Source organism: Pungitius pungitius, chromosome 9, assembly GCF_949316345.1.
Source record: "Pungitius pungitius chromosome 9, fPunPun2.1, whole genome shotgun sequence".
Lineage (NCBI taxonomy): Eukaryota > Metazoa > Chordata > Actinopteri > Perciformes > Gasterosteidae > Pungitius > Pungitius pungitius.
In genome coordinates, this window is record NC_084908.1 from 11,422,071 (window position 1) to 11,442,246 (window position 20,176).

General features: G+C 41.2%; 1 protein-coding gene across 2 annotated transcripts; it reads right to left on the reverse strand.

The window, feature by feature from the left end:
* Positions 1-1,590: 1,590 nt before the first annotated feature.
* LOC119217724 (neuronal acetylcholine receptor subunit alpha-3-like) lies at positions 1,591-17,168 on the reverse strand. 2 transcript variants are annotated; one of them, XM_062564643.1, is made up of 9 exons: positions 16,646-17,168; positions 8,325-8,464; positions 7,353-7,397; positions 5,552-5,661; positions 4,811-5,018; positions 3,864-3,948; positions 3,328-3,755; positions 2,628-2,897; positions 1,591-2,146 (listed from the first exon to the last, which is right to left on the reverse strand). In XM_062564643.1, the coding sequence occupies exons 1-9, from the start codon at positions 16,701-16,703 to the stop codon at positions 2,021-2,023; spliced, it is 1,470 nt and encodes a 489-aa protein (XP_062420627.1). In that variant the 5' UTR covers positions 16,704-17,168; the 3' UTR covers positions 1,591-2,020. The 2 variants fall into 2 exon arrangements, with proteins under 2 accessions (XP_062420627.1, XP_037327498.1); XM_037471601.2 differs by having other exon boundaries at positions 3,328-3,948; positions 16,646-17,165.
* Between the last annotated feature and the right edge of the window lie 3,008 nt (positions 17,169-20,176).

Genomic DNA, 20,176 nt, shown 5'->3' on the forward strand with positions numbered 1-20,176 from the left:
CTGCCTGTGTGCGCGTGCGGCCATTCCTCCCATAAATTACATTTGTATACAACATTTCGGCATTGAAAATGTTGGTTGAATTTTCAAAGATCGGGCTTGACGTCTACTCTCTGAGTTTCCTTTTTACTCTCAATGTTCTGACACAATCTGAAAAAATGTATATGCCTGAACATTACATTTGCAACAATATGTGGGACGAATGAACGTGTCATTTCAAAACCATGGGCATTAATCTTCTACTGTAACAGCCTCAACTCTTTTGGGAAGGAACCGCAATTTGTACCCGGTGTGAAACCAGAAGTCAATGTTGACATATTTGTAACGTAGGCTTTGTGCCAACCCCTCCACCAAAGGGGCCCGCTGGCTAAGAGGTTGAATGATAGCGGACAGCAACGGGTGCTGCATAACATCTGGGTCGTCACATCATGATTCAGGGGCATATTTTCAGTAGGCAAGTGCATGGTTGTGATTGGAAGAGAGTATTACTCTCAGGGTCTGGTAGAGGACTCCAACTGTGCTTATAGAGCTGAAGGAGCTTAAGCAATTCTGCTTTTTGCTGTTATTTTGTCAATAATGAAAACAAGAAATGTGTTAGTGTAAGTGAATGCATACATGCTAATGTGTAAAGTCCCTTTACAAAGCATATTGTAACCTCTAGCAGGAAATGTTATGCATTTTATTTGAACAAATATTGCATTTATTTCAGTTCAAAGACAAAAAAGGTAAGAATAATTTGTACAAACATTTTTGCTCACTTTAGCATGAGTTGTGCATTTCCTTCATATAGACAAAAGGTATGGTGTCAAATTGAATCAAATAAAATAAATAATTATAGAGACGTAATCCAACAACAATATATTCATGATCATAGCAAACAAAATTTCTGTCATCCATGTTTTGTGTGTTCAATGTTTGCTCTTAATAGTGAACTTATTCAGAAGTGAAAAAAATATTAATTAGAATTGGATAAAAGAATCCTCTCATGAATCAATAGAAATGTTATTTTGGGATAAAACTAATCAAGTACCATTTAATCCAATATTTACTAGGCCAACCAATTACCTTGTAGAACATTAATCAGAGAACATTTATAAACACATGTTTTTTAATTACAAAAAGAAAGAAAAGCCCGTCCTTATTTGGTAAAAGCACTGCCAAGTGTGCCAGAAATCTGAACCCTAATTGTAAATGGCACAAAAAGAAAACAGCCAGTTTGGCTCTGACAGTGAGCAACTTGATGAATCCAACTGGGACGTGGGTATGACAATCATCAGTCAGCTCAATGGGGGGAGGGGTTCTTTGCCGCAGGGTTAGGTGCAGTGTGGTAGAGAGTCTGTGTCACTTCTACTGGAGGTTCAGGATTCACAGTTTGCTAACATTCGTCAGTTTTAATTCTCTGAAACCCAGTCGTTTTAGGACTACTGGATGTGCAAAGTTTTGGTCCCATCCAAACCCTTAAATACTTTTTTAGAACCATGCGGGAAATACAATTAAGACACAACTAAACTAAACATTTTGCTAAAATTAAAAGAAGGCTGTTACATTTACATAATGCTACAGAAATGACTTCAGTTACAGGATGAATGTCTCTACAATATTATGTCACCTAACAAAACAGAAATATATTTAATTCCTGTAAACTATAAATTATTTGTAGTTTGAATAGACTTTTTCTTAAACCTTTTTAAATGATCAAAAATGCTAAGAAAACACACTGCGTTACTTGTTTATTGTGACAGTTATCAGAAAGGCAGAGTGCAGTTTTAGCTAAAATAAGCATACTTAAAGGGTAAAAGAATTAAGGCGTTTTTTAATCACGCAGAAAATATCAAACCCTTTTTCTTCTCAACATCAATTTTTCTATGTAATGCTCTATGGACAAAGGAGCAAAACTAGCACACCAAATAAACCTTTAGGACTCAAAATAAGGTCTTCTGATTGGCCATCTGAGAACACAGGGTTAGTAACTTGTCAACGATTGGTCTTCACAGGGCAACAGGGAACCCTAATCAATTGGCAGTTATGAGAAAAAACCAATAAGCGGCTGGAGGAAGAGGCCCACGGTTCCCAGGATACACACTGTCACAAACACCCAAAGGAAGATCCGATCAATCACCATGGCAACATACTTCCAGTCATCCTCCACCTGCGAGCAAAGGTGAAGAGGATAGAACAGGCGTGAGAGTGTCAGCGATAATAAAATCTAAGAATACACTTTCATTTATGTTAGCAACATTCAACCTGTATTTTTTTTCAAATCTGAACGCAAAAGCATAGGTGTAAATAATAAAATTAACGCTAGCTGAATTCCATCCAGCCGTTTACAGGCCTGGTATTGTGCATGGACCCTTGAATGCAGCAGATCCATTGTTAATGCTGTCATTAACATCTGTGACAAGTTCAAATGTGTGGCAACAATCAGATCTGATGGCCTCTTAGGGCTTCTCCCTGCTTATTCCTCCCCTTCTGTCCCTTGTTGAATGACATGCTTTTGCTTGGCTTACAAAGTATGAATTTGACAGTAAACGTAAGTGAAACACATTTGTCTCAGAACATTTGAACAGCAGCGGTTTATTCAACATTGACTTCCTGAATAATGTAATACAATCAAAATATGAACTACTCACTTCTTTGGCCTTGTTGCGACTCCTCATGTTCTCAGCGATGTACTTGACGCTCTCGATTGCTTGTTTAATCTCAGGTGACACCACAGAAAAAGCCACCACGGTGTTAATGCTCTGATGACTCAGCTGACGTGTGATCTTCCCCAGGTCTGGTGTTCCTGGGGTCTCCTTCCCATGCTGACAGGGACATGGGCATTTCTTACCAGTGCAACCCTCCGCGGAAGTGAACTTACTGTCCCCGAACTCCAGACAGTTGAGAGAGCCTCCTCTGACCTGTTGGGGATCACAAACAGAGTTTGGATTAAGTTTCACTGTCTGCTTCAACTCAAAATGGACATTCTGTACTAATTATTTCATATAAAACATTGGAAGTAAGTAACACGTTTAATAAGAGCACTTGAAGATTGACAGATAGTTGTATGATCTGACAAGTAAGCTATCAAATAGTTAGAAACACTGTTGTTAGAGCTAATCAAAAGGGCTGGACATTCACATTGGTCAGCTTCACTGTCATGTGCACACTATGAATGCCTTCAAGGGGAGACTGGTGCTTTAGAGCTATTACTCCTGGCCTATAGTAGGCCAAAGTGATGAAGTCACATCAAAATGAATTAGCAACCTAAACTTTCGGCTCAGACATTACACCTTTTTCGGAGCCTAAGAGCCCAAGTGGACTAGATGTTTTGGGATGTGGATGCCTCACCTGCATTAAGTTATTCTTTTGTTTCTTCCCTCCTTTCCCTCCTCCTCCTCCTCCACCTCCTCCTCCCCCTCCAGCTCCTCCTGACTCCCTACTGATATCCAACCCTCCAGTTTTGCTGTCGTCATCAATCGGTCTCCGCATCAGCATAATCTTCGGCAGCACTTTGAGAAACACCGAGCGCACCCAATCCGGCATAGTGTGGGTCATTGGCGTGCGGTAGTGCACGTTCAGCACAAACACGGTGATGACGATGCTAAGTGTGACGAAGATCATTGTGAAGAGCAGGTACTCTCCAATGAGCGGGATGACCAGCGAAGTGGAGGGGATGGTCTCGGTTATAACGAGCAGGAACACAGTGAGGGAGAGCAGGACGGAGATACAGAGCGTGACCTTCTCTCCACAGTCGGAAGGGAGATAGAAAACCAGCACTGTGAGGAAAGAGATGAGGAGGCAGGGGATGATGAGGTTAATGGTGTAAAAGAGGGGCAGGCGCCGAATGTAGAAGGAGTAGGTGATGTCTGGGTAGATCTCCTCACAGCAGTTGTACTTGATATCGTGCTTGTAGCCGGGAGCATCAATGATTTCCCACTCCCCGCTCTCCCAGAAGTCTTTCAGATTCACCTGGAGGTAAAAATCCAATCATGCAAGGATTTAACAATGGAGAAAACATTCAGGGTATGCTTACCATTGATAAAGTTCCATTTTCGGGCAGTACAATACGTATATGGCTCTTGGATTTGGGTTTTACAGTTTTTGTCCTGATGATGAATATGGATTTGTTGGAATGTGCAAAACAAATTAAAAGAGATTTTCACCTGAGTTCTAGGTCCACATGCAAACAAAATATTGTTTCCAACGGAGTCACAGCAGTTAATCTAGTTTGTACTGGATTAGTGACAAGAAACATGTCAGCGTGGTTAACATAACATCATATTAACGGAGACACTGGGGTCCCACAGACTGTCCACAATGTGCTCATTAATTCAGATCAGTAACATTATAGACAGAGAGCGAGCGTGTGTGTGATTAGTAACTAGTGATTACACTACAGAAGTGTTGTGTGTGTACAGTTTAGGCTGTTGGTGTAAAAATGTCACGTTTCAATCCTTTTCACTGGGGTCCGATCCTGCCCTGCATGTCCACTCCATTCAAACTCCTTGTTCCTAATTTATAACCCAGGTAGCTTTTAAAGATAACTCTAATAATACCACCATGAGGGTTCTTTTCCTTGAGACTAGAGAGCTACAGAAGAACACACAGATAACTGTTTTCAAAAACCGAGTGGTGCGTAAAATTGGTGAAAAAACCCTTTAGTGTAAAACAAAAAGAATGAACTTTAGGGTAAATGCATGTAGCATCTGTATGGGTGAGAGTAAGCAATACTTTTCTTGTAGGTAGAAGAAGACGAGAAAGAAAGACAAAAAATGAAATTGACCTATAGTTGATAGTTACGCCAGACTTGGACACAGTCACAAACACTGACCTTAGACCCAATAAGTACAAGGTCAATCTTGGCTTTATCATAAGTCCAGGAGCCAAACTTCATGGAGCAGTTCTGATAGTCAAAGGGGAAGTAGGTGATGTCCATGGGGCAGGAGGATTTAAAAATAGCTGGAGGAACCCAGGTGATGGTGCCATCAAACTTCAGGAGAGCCTTGGTCTTATCTTCCACAAGGAAATCACCTACAGCGCTGTATATGATGTGTGTGTAATAAAGCAGAAGTAGTCCCATGGCAGAGAGGATACGAGGAGACATGATACAAGCATATGTGGGTTTTAAATAAGACACAAAGATTTGAAGGGGGGGGGGAGAGAAATGTCGAACAATGGGAGGAAAGGTGAGGAGAAAATGAAAGCGAGAAACACAAAAGGGGGAGAAGATAAACAGTGAGGTTATGGTGGTAATAAAGCATTTATAGGAAAGAAGACAATGATGCTCTATTATGAATTATGGAATAAAAAAATTCCCCTTGCTTAACATCACGGATACCAAGACAAAATAGGTTTAACATCGGTCTTTTTAGCTGCTAAATGCTCCACTATGTTCGCCAGCTAGTCCGCTGCTGCTGGAGAACATGATGAGAGATGTGCATTGAGGTTGTTTCCCTTGAAACCAAAAGCATAAGCTGGAAGGAGCTGAAAGACTCCATAGAGCAGAGTTGGGAGATGATTATTTGCAGTTGAAGCTCAACAAGAAGCCAATGATGATGGCGGTGAGTCTCACTTGTTGTAGAGCACGATGTCGGGTCTCCAGATCTTGTTTGAAGGCACTCGAATGAACTCGATCCCGTCAAACTCCGCCGGCATCCATCGCAGCTTGTAGTCGTTCCAAACCTTCACAAAGAGAAGAGAGGAACACATTGAGAACCTGTTGGGGAGCCAGCCATGTGTTTTGTATTTGCATTGTACACTGCACGCAGCACTATTCCCTCCATGGGAATATTATGAAATGCATGTTTATAACATAGTCAGAACTTTTGATGTATTGTTGTGGCAGTGCCAAAAAAAGAAGGTAGCAAAAAAATGTCCATTGACAGGAATGTGAGTGCTAGTTCAAAGAAAATCAAGCAAATTGTACTTGTTTGATGCATTTCCTCGTAGGTAAAGAGCCACAACCACGATGAATTAACGAGGATACGTCTGAATAAAAAGCAGCTTGTATCAAAGAAGCATTTGCGTAAATAGCTGACTGATGACTGCATTGGATCCAACATACCTGCGGGTAACATTTGGTGAGCCGTAGATCCATTAGTCTTGGCTATTTGGATTGCATTCAAGATGAATGAACTCATTAGCAAGGCGGATTATTATTCTGTTATGATCTAGCAGCTGTTTAATTAACCACTTCATGCTTCAGTGGCTTTTTCATTTATTCATCCAGGGAGTTTACCATATAATTGGTTGGAGATATTATTGCTGATAGGTTGAGGTTTATGGCTTATTGTCACAAAAATAAAATGTACTCTCATTAATCATTACAGAAATTTGAAAAAGCAGGTAATTTTTGTTAAATAAATAACAATACCTGAAACTTAAAGTGAGTTTTCACAAATTATTATTAGTATTCAAACAAAAAAGTTGGGGGAAAGAAACTAAATTAGTATTAGTTTTAGATGAATTAAAAAGGAAGTCTCAACCTGAAATTCATACGCAATTAAAAAAAAACGTAATCGTATCCCTTTCATGAAAGAAGTCGATGGAATCCCCTGCCGTGCCAATGCCAAACAGATGCAAGACATTCTCCAAGGGGGGGCTGTGCAAAATGGCACTAAAACACTAAAACACTAAACCCAACGACAACGAGTGAAAATCTTTATCAGAGACTGATTCTGCACAGTTTCTCATTAGTGATGCCTTGAAATAAATAAACAGCTCCGCCATTACCAATAAGATCATCCTTTCAATGCATCTTAATTTGAAAGCTTAGCGATCCCACTATCATCTTTGCCACCATTGAATTGCATCAACACCCGATAGCTGTTTTGCTTCAATTAGTCACTGATTTGAAAAATAAATGTCCATAATGTTGATGGTAAATTACAGCCTAAATTATATGGGGTGTATATTTCAAAAAGACATTAAGATTTAATACAGTTAAAGTAAATAAATGACAACTTAAAGGTATCAAGCGGCTTTTTACTACAGAGGTATTTGCGAGAGTAGGTAGCTGTGGGAGGTCAAGAGGTCAGAGATCTGCTGAGAGACACAGCGTGACAAACCATAATGCTCACAAGGACATATCTTTGGTTTTGGGTTCACTTCTCTCATGTTTAATATTTGTTTTACTGTGTTTTAACATTTCAGTGATGTATGACATTCAAACACACACACACACACACATATTGATGTTTGCTTTATGTGTATAGGCAAGTGATGACATACCCAACCTCAGTCTTCCCTTTCCTGTGTCTCTATGGAAATAGACTTAGGTCAATGACATGTGATATGACAGTGAGTGTGATGGATAGCGAGCGTATGTACGTTTGCCTATGCATGTGTGTGCGTGTGTGGGTGTGTGTACTTACATGTCTGAGCCATAGATTTGTTTCCATGATCTGATTCACCTCATCCTGCAAAGGCAAAGAGAAGGAAGATGGCTTGTTAAAATGTAGGAGATGTACCGTGTGTGTGTGTGTGTGTGTGTGTGTGTGTGTGTGTGTGTGTGTGTGTGTGTGCGATTGTGTGTGCGATTGTGTGTGTTGATGATTGACTGAACAGGTTGACATGAAGTAAGTTAATAATAGATGGAGAGGTTACAGATGTCACTTTGTCTCCACCTCTCTCTGGAACCGGAGTTCAGTTGATTTGCAGTCCTTTGATTCTCAGAATTCCACATGAACCAGAGGAAGAATGTATCAGCTATAAAGCAGATAACTAATTTCTTTTGCGCACAGACACAAACTCAACTTCAGATTAATCTCACCTTGCCGAGCAAGCCGATTTAGCTATATATTGGTCCTGTCTGGAAAAAAAGGTTGCTGCAGGCAATTTTCCCTTAATCTGAGGATTTCCATTTTGAGCTGAAAACCTATTTTCACCGGGGGATGTGCAGCGAACCCCTCCACCACAGACAACCATCCCCCAACGCTTTAAACTTAACATTGTGAAAGCAAAACAGCAGTGTACAACACCATGTGACATTTTCACAATCTGTGAAATTGAACAGACTAAATAAAGACTGCATAAAGACTGCATTCACTTTGTGCTTTCAGTTCCCTCGTTCTGCAGCTTATCTGGTGCCTTGAAATATGATCAAGACGCTCATTGGAAGACATCTCGTGGCTCAAACATATACTGTTAGCAGGTTGCTATCAGCGAAACAACATTTAGGTGAAATAGTTTGCTCACACACTTATGAAACAAATGCAAAAAACTAATAAGAAATGTAGGAAATGAAGAAGCCCTTTGGCCTCATATTAAACTGAGGATTTATACGCTTTGGTATGATTAGAATATCTACTCCTGTGTGCGTTTGTGTGTTTAAGTGTGTAGCTTACCACTTTGACCAACTGTGAGATGGAGACCTCAAATTCCACCGTGACAGGGTCAGAGACATTCTCCACTGGCCTGATGAACTGGTTATATCTTCTGAAGAGCTTCCTGAAGAGTCGGTCCTCTGCCTTGGATGAGCAGCAGTCTGGAGGGACAGAAGCAGCGAGGAGAGGAGCAGACGTGGTGGTCAGTGACTGGACAAGGGAATGTGAATAAGAGCACAGGAAGAGACTGAAAAGAAGGAAACAACAATTAGAACTGTTAAGTAAGGAAGCACAAACGGACATGCCCGCTTTGAATAGGATGATGTCACATATCATGTTTTCATATTTACATTATGATTATATTGGTTCACTCATTTATTTCAGTTCAAATAATCATTCTGTCAATAGTAATTTTTGGAAACCATTGTAACTAAACAGAATGCACGAGCTGATTGACCGCCATTGTAATTTATGTAATACCTCAAAAGCGCCAGCAGCAGTGCTTTTTTTAAGGAAGAGTCATGGACAGGTGGTTTGCAACATCTGAATTTCATTTAAGCTCAAAAAACTCTCAACGGAAACTAATATCAGTTGAGGGTATTTATTCTGTATTAGATTTATTGCAGCGTATCTTAGCATAGTTATATGTTTGGTTGCGGCTTAAATGTTTTACAGACAGCCAAAATATGAAGGGTCTTATTCACTAATCATCCAGGAAGGAGCCTGAAGGCCTGAAGAACATCAGAATGTCTACTTTGTGGAAAATGCACAGCAAGCTATTTTAACTTACTGCAGAGGAGTTGAAGACTGTAGCCTGAGGACAGGAGATGAAGGGCTGGAAGTTCTATTTTTTTCAGCCTTGTTGAGGAAGCGAGTTGTACTGCTGCTTATTTTCTGTGCTTTTCCCCATTCTGTATTCTCATTTGTTTTCTTTTTAAGAATATACTGAGTGATACGTTGAACTCTCCTCGCAAATGAAATAATTTAATGCGAATCAAAACTTCACTTTTTCTTTTCAAATAGCAAAATGTAACCAGAATTGATCAAAAGTAAATTCATTTAAAGTAATAACCATTAAGATTAAGAAATTATTTTCTTGAAACGAGTATATACTGTATATGTAAGTATATTTATATTCATCAATTACCTCTTTAAATAGTTGTATTTCATTTTATGCTGCGTAATCATAATGATATTCATCGTATGAGTGATTTACAGGAAATGGTGTTACGGTTTAAAATTCAATCTCATTCATATGGGCCTTCATTTTTCACTTTAATAATGCTTCATATTAGAAACATTTAATATAGGTTGGCTTTTATTTCGAAACAGCTGCATGAAACTCAATGCATTTGACACCGCAGTTTGGGATGACTGCAATTATTAATGAAAAGGGCATTTATGGTACAAGACTGTGGTCTTTTTCTGGATATTTCATATTCTGGATAAATATGAAATGAAACAGTAGCAAAAATACTGTTTTTGATTCCGGGATCTGGTTTTTAAAGCCAGACTTGATTAATCCTGGGGCCTCCCAATTAAAACCATGATACAACTGCAGTAGAAAAAAAAAAGACAAATATGGCAATAAACCAAGACAAAGAAATATTGGAGGTTGTAAGACAAAGACAAATTCAAAGATGTTGCCTTGAGGTACTTCTGTAGTTTCCCTTGGAACACTTTCCCACTTTTTTGGAGTAAAACGATCCAAAATGAGTTGGGGATCGATGAGAAAAATAGCTTAATTAAAATGAACTTCTTTGGAGAACGCCTTGAAATCCAGCGTAAACAGCGCCGACCCTATTACACCAAGATCCTTTACTCAAAGGCGCGAGATAAACCTGCTCATGCAGACGACAATGACCCCAGATAGCCAGCTGGTCCTGAACTCCTGGTGACAGCCCTCTAGAGAGTCCGACAAGGGAAATAAGACCAGGGAGAAGAAGAGAGGAGATTGAAAGAGCAAAGCCGTCTTTAGATGTCACTTAGAAGATTATGAGAAGCCAGACTTCGTAGTTTATGTCTAGCAACCGCCCAGCGTGTGCAGACACCGTGCTAAATAGAGTTTAGAAGGAGGAAGCATCTAATCCATGATTGGAAAAAGAAGAAAATAAAGATTCCAATACACAATGATAAGAGTAGTACAAAAGTGCAAAAAAGACAGGAATTGAAGAGAGATAAGAAAGGAAGGATGGTGAAATTAGAAGGACCAAAACTGACGTGTACAGTGCTAGAGCTACTCTCTGCTACACACGACTAAAATAACTCTTTGATCAAAACAGGATCCAACACGCACACACATTTAACATGGTCAGATACACTTCATGTTGAGAATCATATAAGAACCAATTATGAAAAAATGAGCGAGAGATTTTATCCAACGTGATCTGGATTTGTTACACTCCCTCACACTCCTTTTCTAATTAATCAACCAGTCTTGGTTGACAGGTTTTGCTGGCTGCTTTTCATGTAAAAAAAGTGGAAAACAAAGGAAAGAGAGCTGCTTTACATGGAAGAAAATCATACATGTTGTGATGCATTGACAAAACAAACAATTACAAAAGATGTAAATTATTATTTCATTATGTGATTAAAAATGCATCTTACACTCCCAGATAAATAAATACATTTTCCAAATAATGGTTGACTAAACCCGATCCAACCTTTATTACACTTCCAATGCCAAAGTCCATATAATTACCTAGTCTAAGTTAGTATTGGTTTTGAGGGCACATCTGCTTTGTTGTGGTTCTCCACTGTATGCATCACTAATAAAAAACAACAGGGGACCAGCACTCTGCAGCAGCTCAGCCAGGTCTCAGAGCCTCCGCAGACTAAATCCATCTGCACCCTGCAAACGTCGACTCATAGACTGCTGATCACTTTTGCTATTGAATTGATAACGTCACAACCAAGTGTCTCTTAACTTCCGTGGAGGGAACAGGCCCGAGCTGAACGGCGCCACTCTGTCATCACAACCCAACTCGTGCAGGACTAGCTTATGGCACTGATAGCATTGCCCCAGCCTGCATATCACCACTTAGCCGGGCCTTGCCGCCTGTCCCCCCCCCTGGCCAGCTGATGTCCTGCACTGCGCCCACAGTGTGCTTAAGTTTCTGTTGATTAAACAGCCCAGACCTACAGAGGCACATCGGAACTGTCCAATTAATCACCTGGTCATATGGGCAAATAAGGGATAGGAATTCCTCTGCCATTGAGGTGTTAAGTGTGAATTTGTCTATGTTACATTATCACATGTCATTTGTGCTGTTCAAATATTAAGCCCCTTCTGAAAAGGTATGTTTTGAACGGGCACCCCACAATTCACCTGTTTCCTTGGGCACCTTTAAAGAACAATAGTGGGACAAGAATAAGTGAGCAGCAGCGGTTTGCAGGAGAGCAAAGCTATGAGTTCAGAGTAAACTCAGCAGCATGTACAGTTTATGTGCTCAAACATAAGAGCATGAATGATTTAACTAGCTATGCGGAATTTGTAAAAAAAAAAAAAAAAACTTAAAGAGCAAGTTTATTAGAATTTAGATCCTGTGAGATATTTAATCCAACCTAGACAAAGAGGGTTGGGGGTCAACCCAAAAGGGGAGGACAAGGATGAAGAGTGAGTGTGAGGTGAAGGAAGATGGGGAAAGGGGAAGAGTGAAGGAGGGATAATAAGTGATGGAGAGGGAGAGACCATTTTATGGGCTGTTTGAGAGGATACTTTTAGAGGGCCATTTAGCCTTCATTCTCTCCTGAGCATGCAAATGCTTTTAAAGGAGAGTGAGACGAAGGGAGAGAGGGGGGCGAGGGAGGGTGTTTTTACTTTAATATCTTCATCATGCACACTGTTTCCATGGTAGGCACTGTATAAAGAAGTAAATGCTTTGCTGTGAGCTAAAATGCTGAGATGGTGCTAAGGGGCAGTGGAGCAGGAACGGTGCGGACCCACTGGACACACTGCACTGCGTGGTCACATGATCATCTTCAGTGCAAGCACAGTGTCAAGACCTGGCAAACCACTTCATTCTCCTTTCTCATTTGTTAATTCTGTCTTTGTGGGGCAGATAGGCTCTAATATAGGTTTAATAGAGTGCTATTGAAGGCCTTTGATGACATTCACAGTAGGCCGTGCACGTATCAGTGCCCTAACGCATTTTCATACGGTAAGAAAATGTACTTTTTTCACGTTGAAAATGAGCAGATGAAATAGAAATTGCACATCTTTCCCTCAAGGCGTGTTACCCCAAAAGTGGGTTAGAATGAATTTGAATATGTTTAATGTAAGAGATTCATTCAGCCTTTGTAGTGCAATATCTCAACAGGGATTTGCTCATTTAGAAATATATAAATGTGTTTTTGAGCTTTTGGGGGGTAAATGAAGTAAAGTGGCCTTATTTGGGTTTGAGGAAATGTTACCTATCCTTTAGTACGGTGGCCGAGAAGGTTCAGACAAATACAAAAGCAACAACACAACCGCAAACGCCACAACACAACACGAACGCCGCAACACGAAAATACAAAAGCCACATCACAACCGCAAATGCCACAACGCAACACGAACGCCGCAACGCAACGCGAAAGCGAAAACGGAAGTAGCTGCCCACGGGAGCGAGCGTATTTTGGAGGAACGCCCACGGGAGCGAGCGTATTTTGGAGGAACGGAGCTGGAGGATGGCAGATCGTTTAAGAAGTAAGTGAAACATGATTCCTTACTTTAACTGTAGCCGCAAGGAATCATGTTTCACTTACTTCTTAAACGATCTGGCATCCTCCAGCTCCGGTGTTACGTGCCGACTGGGTTTTTGAACCTACTGGTTTGGCTACGCGTGCGTGTTTGTTTTGCCCCGACAGCGGCAGATGTTGTCTGCCTCGGTCACCTGATCCGTCACACAGTCGCAAACATATTTCTGAAAATGTTCAAAATGTATCCCATATCCAATGCAGCGGTTATGATTGTATAAGTGAGCACTACATCACTGCCACGTATAAAGAAATAAATAAAAGAACATACGTTTATTAAAAGATCGCCACAACCTGGATTCGAACTCGCAGTCGAGCAAAATAGCAAAACTTTATAAGACGGCGGCGCTACGCCATCGGCCAACCGAGCTGTCAAATGCCGCTACTGATTTCACTACTTATCATGAAATTGCAAATCGTCAGTGGCAAGAACATCTTTTGGTTCAGGGTGAGCCAAGACAACTGGTTTTTGGTGGCGTAGCGTGAAATACATAGTTCTGTCAGGTTTTCTAGCACATTGCCCAAGTAGGATTACTCTCTTAATAACATCTAAACGCGTAGCCAAACCAGTAGGTTCAAAAACCAGTAGGCACGTAACAACGGAGCTGGAGGATGCCAGATTGTTTAAGAAGTAAGTGAAACATGATTCCTTGCGGCTACAGTTAAAGTAAGGAATCATGTTTCACTTACTTCTTGAACGATCTGCCATCCTCCAGCTCCGTTCCTCCAAAATACGCTCGCTCCCGTGGGCGTTCCTCCAAAATACGCTCGCTCCCGTGGGCAGCTACTTCCGTTTTCGCTTTCGCGTTGCGTTGCGGCGTTCGTGTTGCGTTGTGGCATTTGCGGTTGTGATGTGGCTTTTGTATTTTCGTGTTGCGGCGTTCGTGTTGTGTTGTGGCATTTGCGGTTGTGATGTGCCTTTTGTATTTTGTGTTGTGGCGTTCGTGTTGCGTTGTGGCATTTGCGGTTGTGTTGTTGCTTTTGTATTTGTCTGAACCTTCTCGGCCACCGTACTTTAGAGAAGCCAGGTGAATATTAATTGGGAATAAAAAAAAACACCCTCTTTGAGATGGTTCTTGTGTTATATTTCCACAAATATACTACTACTAAAGTTTTAAAAGTGAAACACGTTGGCACTTATGTTGGATGTATATTATATATACTGTATATGCTATAAACTATAAACTGTATCTATTAAAATAGATATACGGAAAGAAAGACCAAAAAGCTGTGAGGCTTTATGCGTAACGAGGTGGAATCTAACGGTAAGTTGTGGGTTCATGAAGAAAGCCGGAGGACACAGCGATGTGGAGTGAACACTGCAGGGAGAGGTGTACGCCACACATTTATCAGTGACTCAGTTAGGCCTTAACCACGCCCCCTCTGCTCTGTGTTGCGCTCTATAGATGTGACTGTGATATAAGCCTTGTTACCACGCGTTCACTGACTGGATCATCAGTCATGGATTCAAATACGTTAAGAGAGTTATTTTTTTAAACGGGGTACAGCAACATGAAAATACCTTCAAGCTGAGGTAGCATTAGTGTACATTTTGAAACCCACAGAAGCAGAAAATACTGAATGTATGTGTACTTATTATGTGTTCATTTTTAGGCACTAAGGACCTCATATATATCTATATATAGATATACAGTATATTATATCAATTGGTGGAGATTTGTATGAGACTACATTTTTTAGCTTACGGTGTGGTCATATAAGACCTGTGTTTGTCAACATTTCCCAAGATTCAGCCCTGAAAACAAAGGTTGGGTGTTTTGACGTGGGTAATTTGTTGATTAGATCGATGGCACAGTGTAATCAGTCGGTCCGAGTCGGTTGAGATTTGTAAGTGTTTCAACATTTTTCTTAAATGTGTGGATGTGTAAAATGATCTGTATATTCAGATTAGTCAAAAATCTGTGTATAAATATTCAGAATTGTACGTGTTCTCAAATTCTTAAGTGCATGGTCTCAGATTTGCAAAAATGAGTACTTAAATTAATAATGATGCCAAACAATTGTTTACTATTCATAGAGATTTGTAAATGTTGAACTCCTAATGATGCAAATTAACTCAAAATTTAAAATGTTAAGTAAACAAACCACTGTCCAATTTGTAACAGAAAAAGATCCTCACAGCAGAGTAAATGTCACAGCCTAGGAAGCTTCCCTGACTGCTCGCTAACGTGAGCTATTCCAGACCCCCAAATACCAGTAACCTCTGCCTTTGTCCGGATAGAATTACTTCATTCCCAGAAGTCCCATTAGCCCCGTGTCTGTCCATCAGTACATGTACACGTGAGATTCAGGTTCACAACTTCCCACTAACATTTACAAATGAGTTCATTACAAACTTGGCTTTGTAGGATATTAGGATCAAGAGCGTTAGGGACACACACACACACACACACACACACGCACACAGTCACACACACAGTCACACACACAGACACACACACACACGCACACACACAGTCAGACACACAGACACACGCACACACACACACACACACACACACACACACACACAGTCACACACACAGTCACACACACACACTCACACAGTCACACACACACACACACACACAAAGTCACCCGTCAGTAAACACGCCCATGCATGGAATGAAATGTATGCCTGACGCCTGATAAACCATAAAAGAGCCTATCTGCCGCCTTCCATAAATCAGATAGCCGATATTTATGCCTTTGGAGCAAATGTTTATGTTACTGCTTTGAAATGCCGCTGCGTAATCAGCTTCTCCGCATCTATTCCCCGCAGTGGCTCCAGGTCCCATCCAGGCTCTCCGGGCACTGATTAAGTCTGGGTGCATTTCAATAATACCACCCCTCCCTTCCGCATAAGTGGAGGGGGTCGGGAGGGGTTTGCTAATATTTAAAATATATAAATATATATATAAATAATATGAAATCCATAGAGGCACGTGACAATGAGGTTTTTTTATCAAACCCCTGCAGACGGCCAATCTCCTCCGCCTGAAACCCTCCGCGCTGCACTGTGTCTGAGTAGCAGTGTGGGCACAGGCCCTATTCTCTCCCTCACACGCCGCCAACAGGAAAGCAGGATCCTGTAAACAAATTCTAATCTGTTTGAGTTGCCTTAAATCACGACTCATGCCTCAAAACGCAATTTGCAATCATCAAAATCCACATCCAGCTTTCTTCCGCATTTCATTTCGTTGGCCTAGTTAACGAGGAGCCCAGTCATGAACGAGGGTGACGACAGAGATCACACGTTATATCAACATTTGAAGTCTCTTTCTCAAGGCTGGAGTTACAAACTTGGCGTCAGGTTTTTTAACACTTTAGAATATGTTTTCGTAATTTTCTAAATGGTAGCAAAACTGAAATAAAAGAAGAAGCGACTATTGATCTGATGCGAGAGGAACTTCTTTCAGAACCTCAAAAACGTTGTTGCTGACTTTTAACAGCTGAATTATAGACATATAACAAGACAAAGTTATCAAATTAAACGATGTCAAGTCACTGCAGCACAAATCATCACCGCCTAATCCTTCTGTACCAAAACAATCGCACCCGAAAGCATCCCATTAGACACAGAAATAACCCAGCGTTCACTCTACCTCTCGCCATCAAACCCACGAGAAGAAGCGGCAAAGTCCATCCGGCCGCCGGCTGCATCTCCCCCACGTCGTTTAAGGATCCTCTTCACTTTTCTCTTTCACTCTGAAGAAACTCTCTGTCTGTTCAATCGACGAGCGAAACAAATGGCAATGGCATGAAAACGTGCGTCTCTCCCCTGGTACCGTCTGTCCCGCTCTGCCGGTGCGCTCCTTCCCGATCTGATCCGAACTTGACTTCGTTTGTCCCTCCCCTATGAGTGCCAAGCTCCCCTTTGGCGCATCCACGCCGGCTCCACGCGGGGAGGAAATGAGCCGCACTGACTCGCTCCGAGGGATGAAAGGTGTGATTTGAGTGCGTGGTGGAGAGGAAGGGAACGTGTATCTGTAAACACAATATGGATTGCGCGTTTATTAAGAAGAAAATGTTTGGGACTGACGTCTGGGAAGCTAAAGGGGAGAGTTGCACCCACCCCGGCGTGGTATTCTTCTAGATCTAAAGATCGACTGAAATATCCTTGACTCACACTAGGGAACATGCAAATGCCCGTTAAATTGTTCTAGTCTGAGCCACAAACAGGTCAGTGAATACAACAATAAAACAGGACATGTCTGACTTAAAGATATTGTAGTAGTCGGAGTATGCTGCGTGTTTATACTCCGTGTGGAGCTGATGGAGACGTGGTAGAAAGTTTTCGTGGGATAGTGAGTAGTGCCCTGACTGGTGCGTGGGGAGATTCTGGTGATTTCAGCACCACCGACAGCGCCAACGAGTTCCAACGCGAGCTGTAGGGGGCGCTGAACTCAGCTGCGTACTGACGTCAACTTACTTTATTTAGATGGATATTTCATATTTCATGAGTATTTTACTAGGTTCTTTGTTTTTTTTATGACACGATCAGATCGAAACGTTATTCTTTAGAAACATGTGTCAGAGTGTCCAAATAAGTAAGAGCACAATCTTTGCAGAATTTCCAATTGTTTGCATTTCTATGCCCTAGATTACCGACAGAGCTTTTGGCAGGCTGTCTTTTTCCCAAGAACTAAACTCCATCGCTGTGCTGTGCTGTGCTGAGGAGGAAAAGTTCAGCTGCCCTGAAACTTTGAATCGCTCTGATCATAATTCATTTTCTATGCTTGGTTTGACGTCATCAGACAAAGTGAAGTATTAATGCTCAGCTGACGTATGTGTGATTGATTGCATACATGGAAGCCCACTTCATACACAAAGCAGTGAGCTTTTGTGTTATATAGTTTGGCATTTTGGCATGATTTTGGAACCTTCACCATCAACAGCCCCTTGCTTTAATAATTTCTGTTATACTTAATTAACAAGTGAGGAGATTATATCCACACTGGCCTGGAAACGCCTTGGGATCCAACAGTCAGAGCTGGTGTGGCGCTGCAAAGGAAGGAAGGATTGGGGTCCCCTGCGACCCAATAAGTGGTTGAAGATGAAATGAGAGAAATATTTGAGGGCTATTTTAAAGCTGTACCGCATTATTCTTGATGTTGATACGAGTCATAGCGGCACAATATCAGACAGCAAACTACCACGACTGAGTCTTCGGACTTTCCCTAAAAAGTTCTAATAACAGCCACAAAGTATTTATCCAAGCCTACTAGTTTATTCTTATCCGATCTTGAAAATGTACTAGTTTTAGTTTTTTGGTCTATATTTGTGTACTTCACCCACCCATTTTACTGAAAGAAGGCGGTGGCCTACAGTTAAGCTCTACCAGATGTGGCATGTGCGACATAAATATATAGTTACTATTTGTAGCAGTTGTATTTACATTACTGCTTATACAAATAAAAACCTCATTTCAAGGCCTCCCCTTCACCCTCAGGCTATATCGTCGATGGTGAAGACAATCAACCTTGACAACAACATCTGAGCGTTGTCACAACAAGCAGCATTTAAAGCATTTAAAAGCACCAAAACATGGTGCATTTCTCCTTCTCCTTCTTGTTTAGTAATTGCAAGGAGTTTACCGAGTCTAATCCTAAGCTGTGCTTAAAAAAGGACAGATGAAGAGAAACAGAATAAGCATGGTGGGGATGACTTGTTTTTGCTGTTGCTGGCGTCACCGTCTGACATGTCCTGAGCACGCAGCGTGGCGTCCCGACACGCTTGTCATCGGCGGCCTTATTGGCGAAGCGGCGTAAAAGGAGGAACTAGGTGAGAATCAATGTTTCTGCCAGGACTGTTTAGCGTGACACACTGTGGCCTGGGCTGCTGCTCTGCCCTGGGCCATGTTTAATTCATGTATTTCATAAAAGCTGGATGCACTGAGCCCAAAAGCCATTAGTGTCATCTTCTTTTCTCTTTACAGCGTCATCCCTCCATTTGCACTTCCTCTCCTTTCAGTTTTCATCCAAACAACATACCAATTTTCCTTATCGATCTGGTTCTTCCTTTTTATACCCAACTTTTCCTATCAGTCCTCCTTTATAATCAATTTGACGGACTTGTTAAATATACTTCTTCCTTTCCTTCCTATTGTGATGCCTTTCACCTCACTTATATCCAAAGTGTTTTCCCTGACTGCACCTGCTCACATTCATTCAATGTACACTGGTGCCCTCTTTCTGCCTTAAGTGAAACACAACATATAAAAATACCTCTCCCCCGCGTAAGAACTTTTATCTTAAATTATTCACATCCACGTATCTGCACCACATCCTCTGACCCCAAGATAAGTGCTTTTATTTTCAACTCTGCGTAAGGAAATCTGGAGGGTCTTCTTCATTCTGCCTGACGTAATTGTGTGACTGAGGAGGGGTTAAATGGAGCGGAGGTGATCAGAGGCTTCTGGAAGCTTCCAGGAGGCAGGAAGGTGGGTGTCACAGCTTCCTTATGTGGTGAGAAAGGTATAAGAGTGGTGGTAGAGTAGTAAAGAGGTCATAGTCGCAATATAGGCAGCGCAAAAGGCATGACTACCTGAGAGGTTCAGTGCAGCTGCATCCAGGAAATCAGTCAGACTCGCCAAAGAATAGTCAAACAGTCGTGGCCTTGATGCAATGCACTCACGATAGCATAATGCATTCACTTAATCAGATCATCAAATGAGGTCATCAGAAAAAAATATTCAGTATTCAAGTACAGTTTATTTAGCATTACCAGTTGTGTCCCTTGAAAAACCTTTTGTTGTCGTTCTAAAGTAAACATGAATGGCTTTTGATTGCAACAATGGTGGCTTAATTGCAACCCTTGAATCGTAACTATTCCATATTCAACCTAAGAGCAAATGTTTTCTATCATTTAAATTCTCAATTTTCAGCCCTCATGGGATTTTGCGTTGACATATCCAGATGGATTGATTCAAGTTATTTGAAGTCTTCACTGAGGATATCTTATAAATTGAACGAAGGATTATCAGCTCAGTGCACATGCACACAGATAACCGCAGGTGGAAGAGCAAATACACACACCTACACAAACAGATGTGTTCATTTGTCTGATTAAGGAAAGCAATAATTTGATTGACTCTGCCCACGTAGATCTAAATCTGTACTGTTGTGTGATTTTTA

Coding starts and splice junctions, on each gene's coding strand:
- LOC119217724 (XM_037471601.2), bottom strand. CDS start 16,703: ATGCAGCCGGCGGCCGGATGGACTTTGCCGCTTCTTCTCGTGGGTTTG. Junction 2,898..3,327: donor AAAAGAATAACTTAATGCAG/GTGAGGCATCCA, acceptor GATCCCCAACAG/GTCAGAGGAGGCTCTCTCAA. Junction 2,147..2,627: donor GTCGCAACAAGGCCAAAGAA/GTGAGTAGTTCA, acceptor CTTTGCTCGCAG/GTGGAGGATGACTGGAAGTA.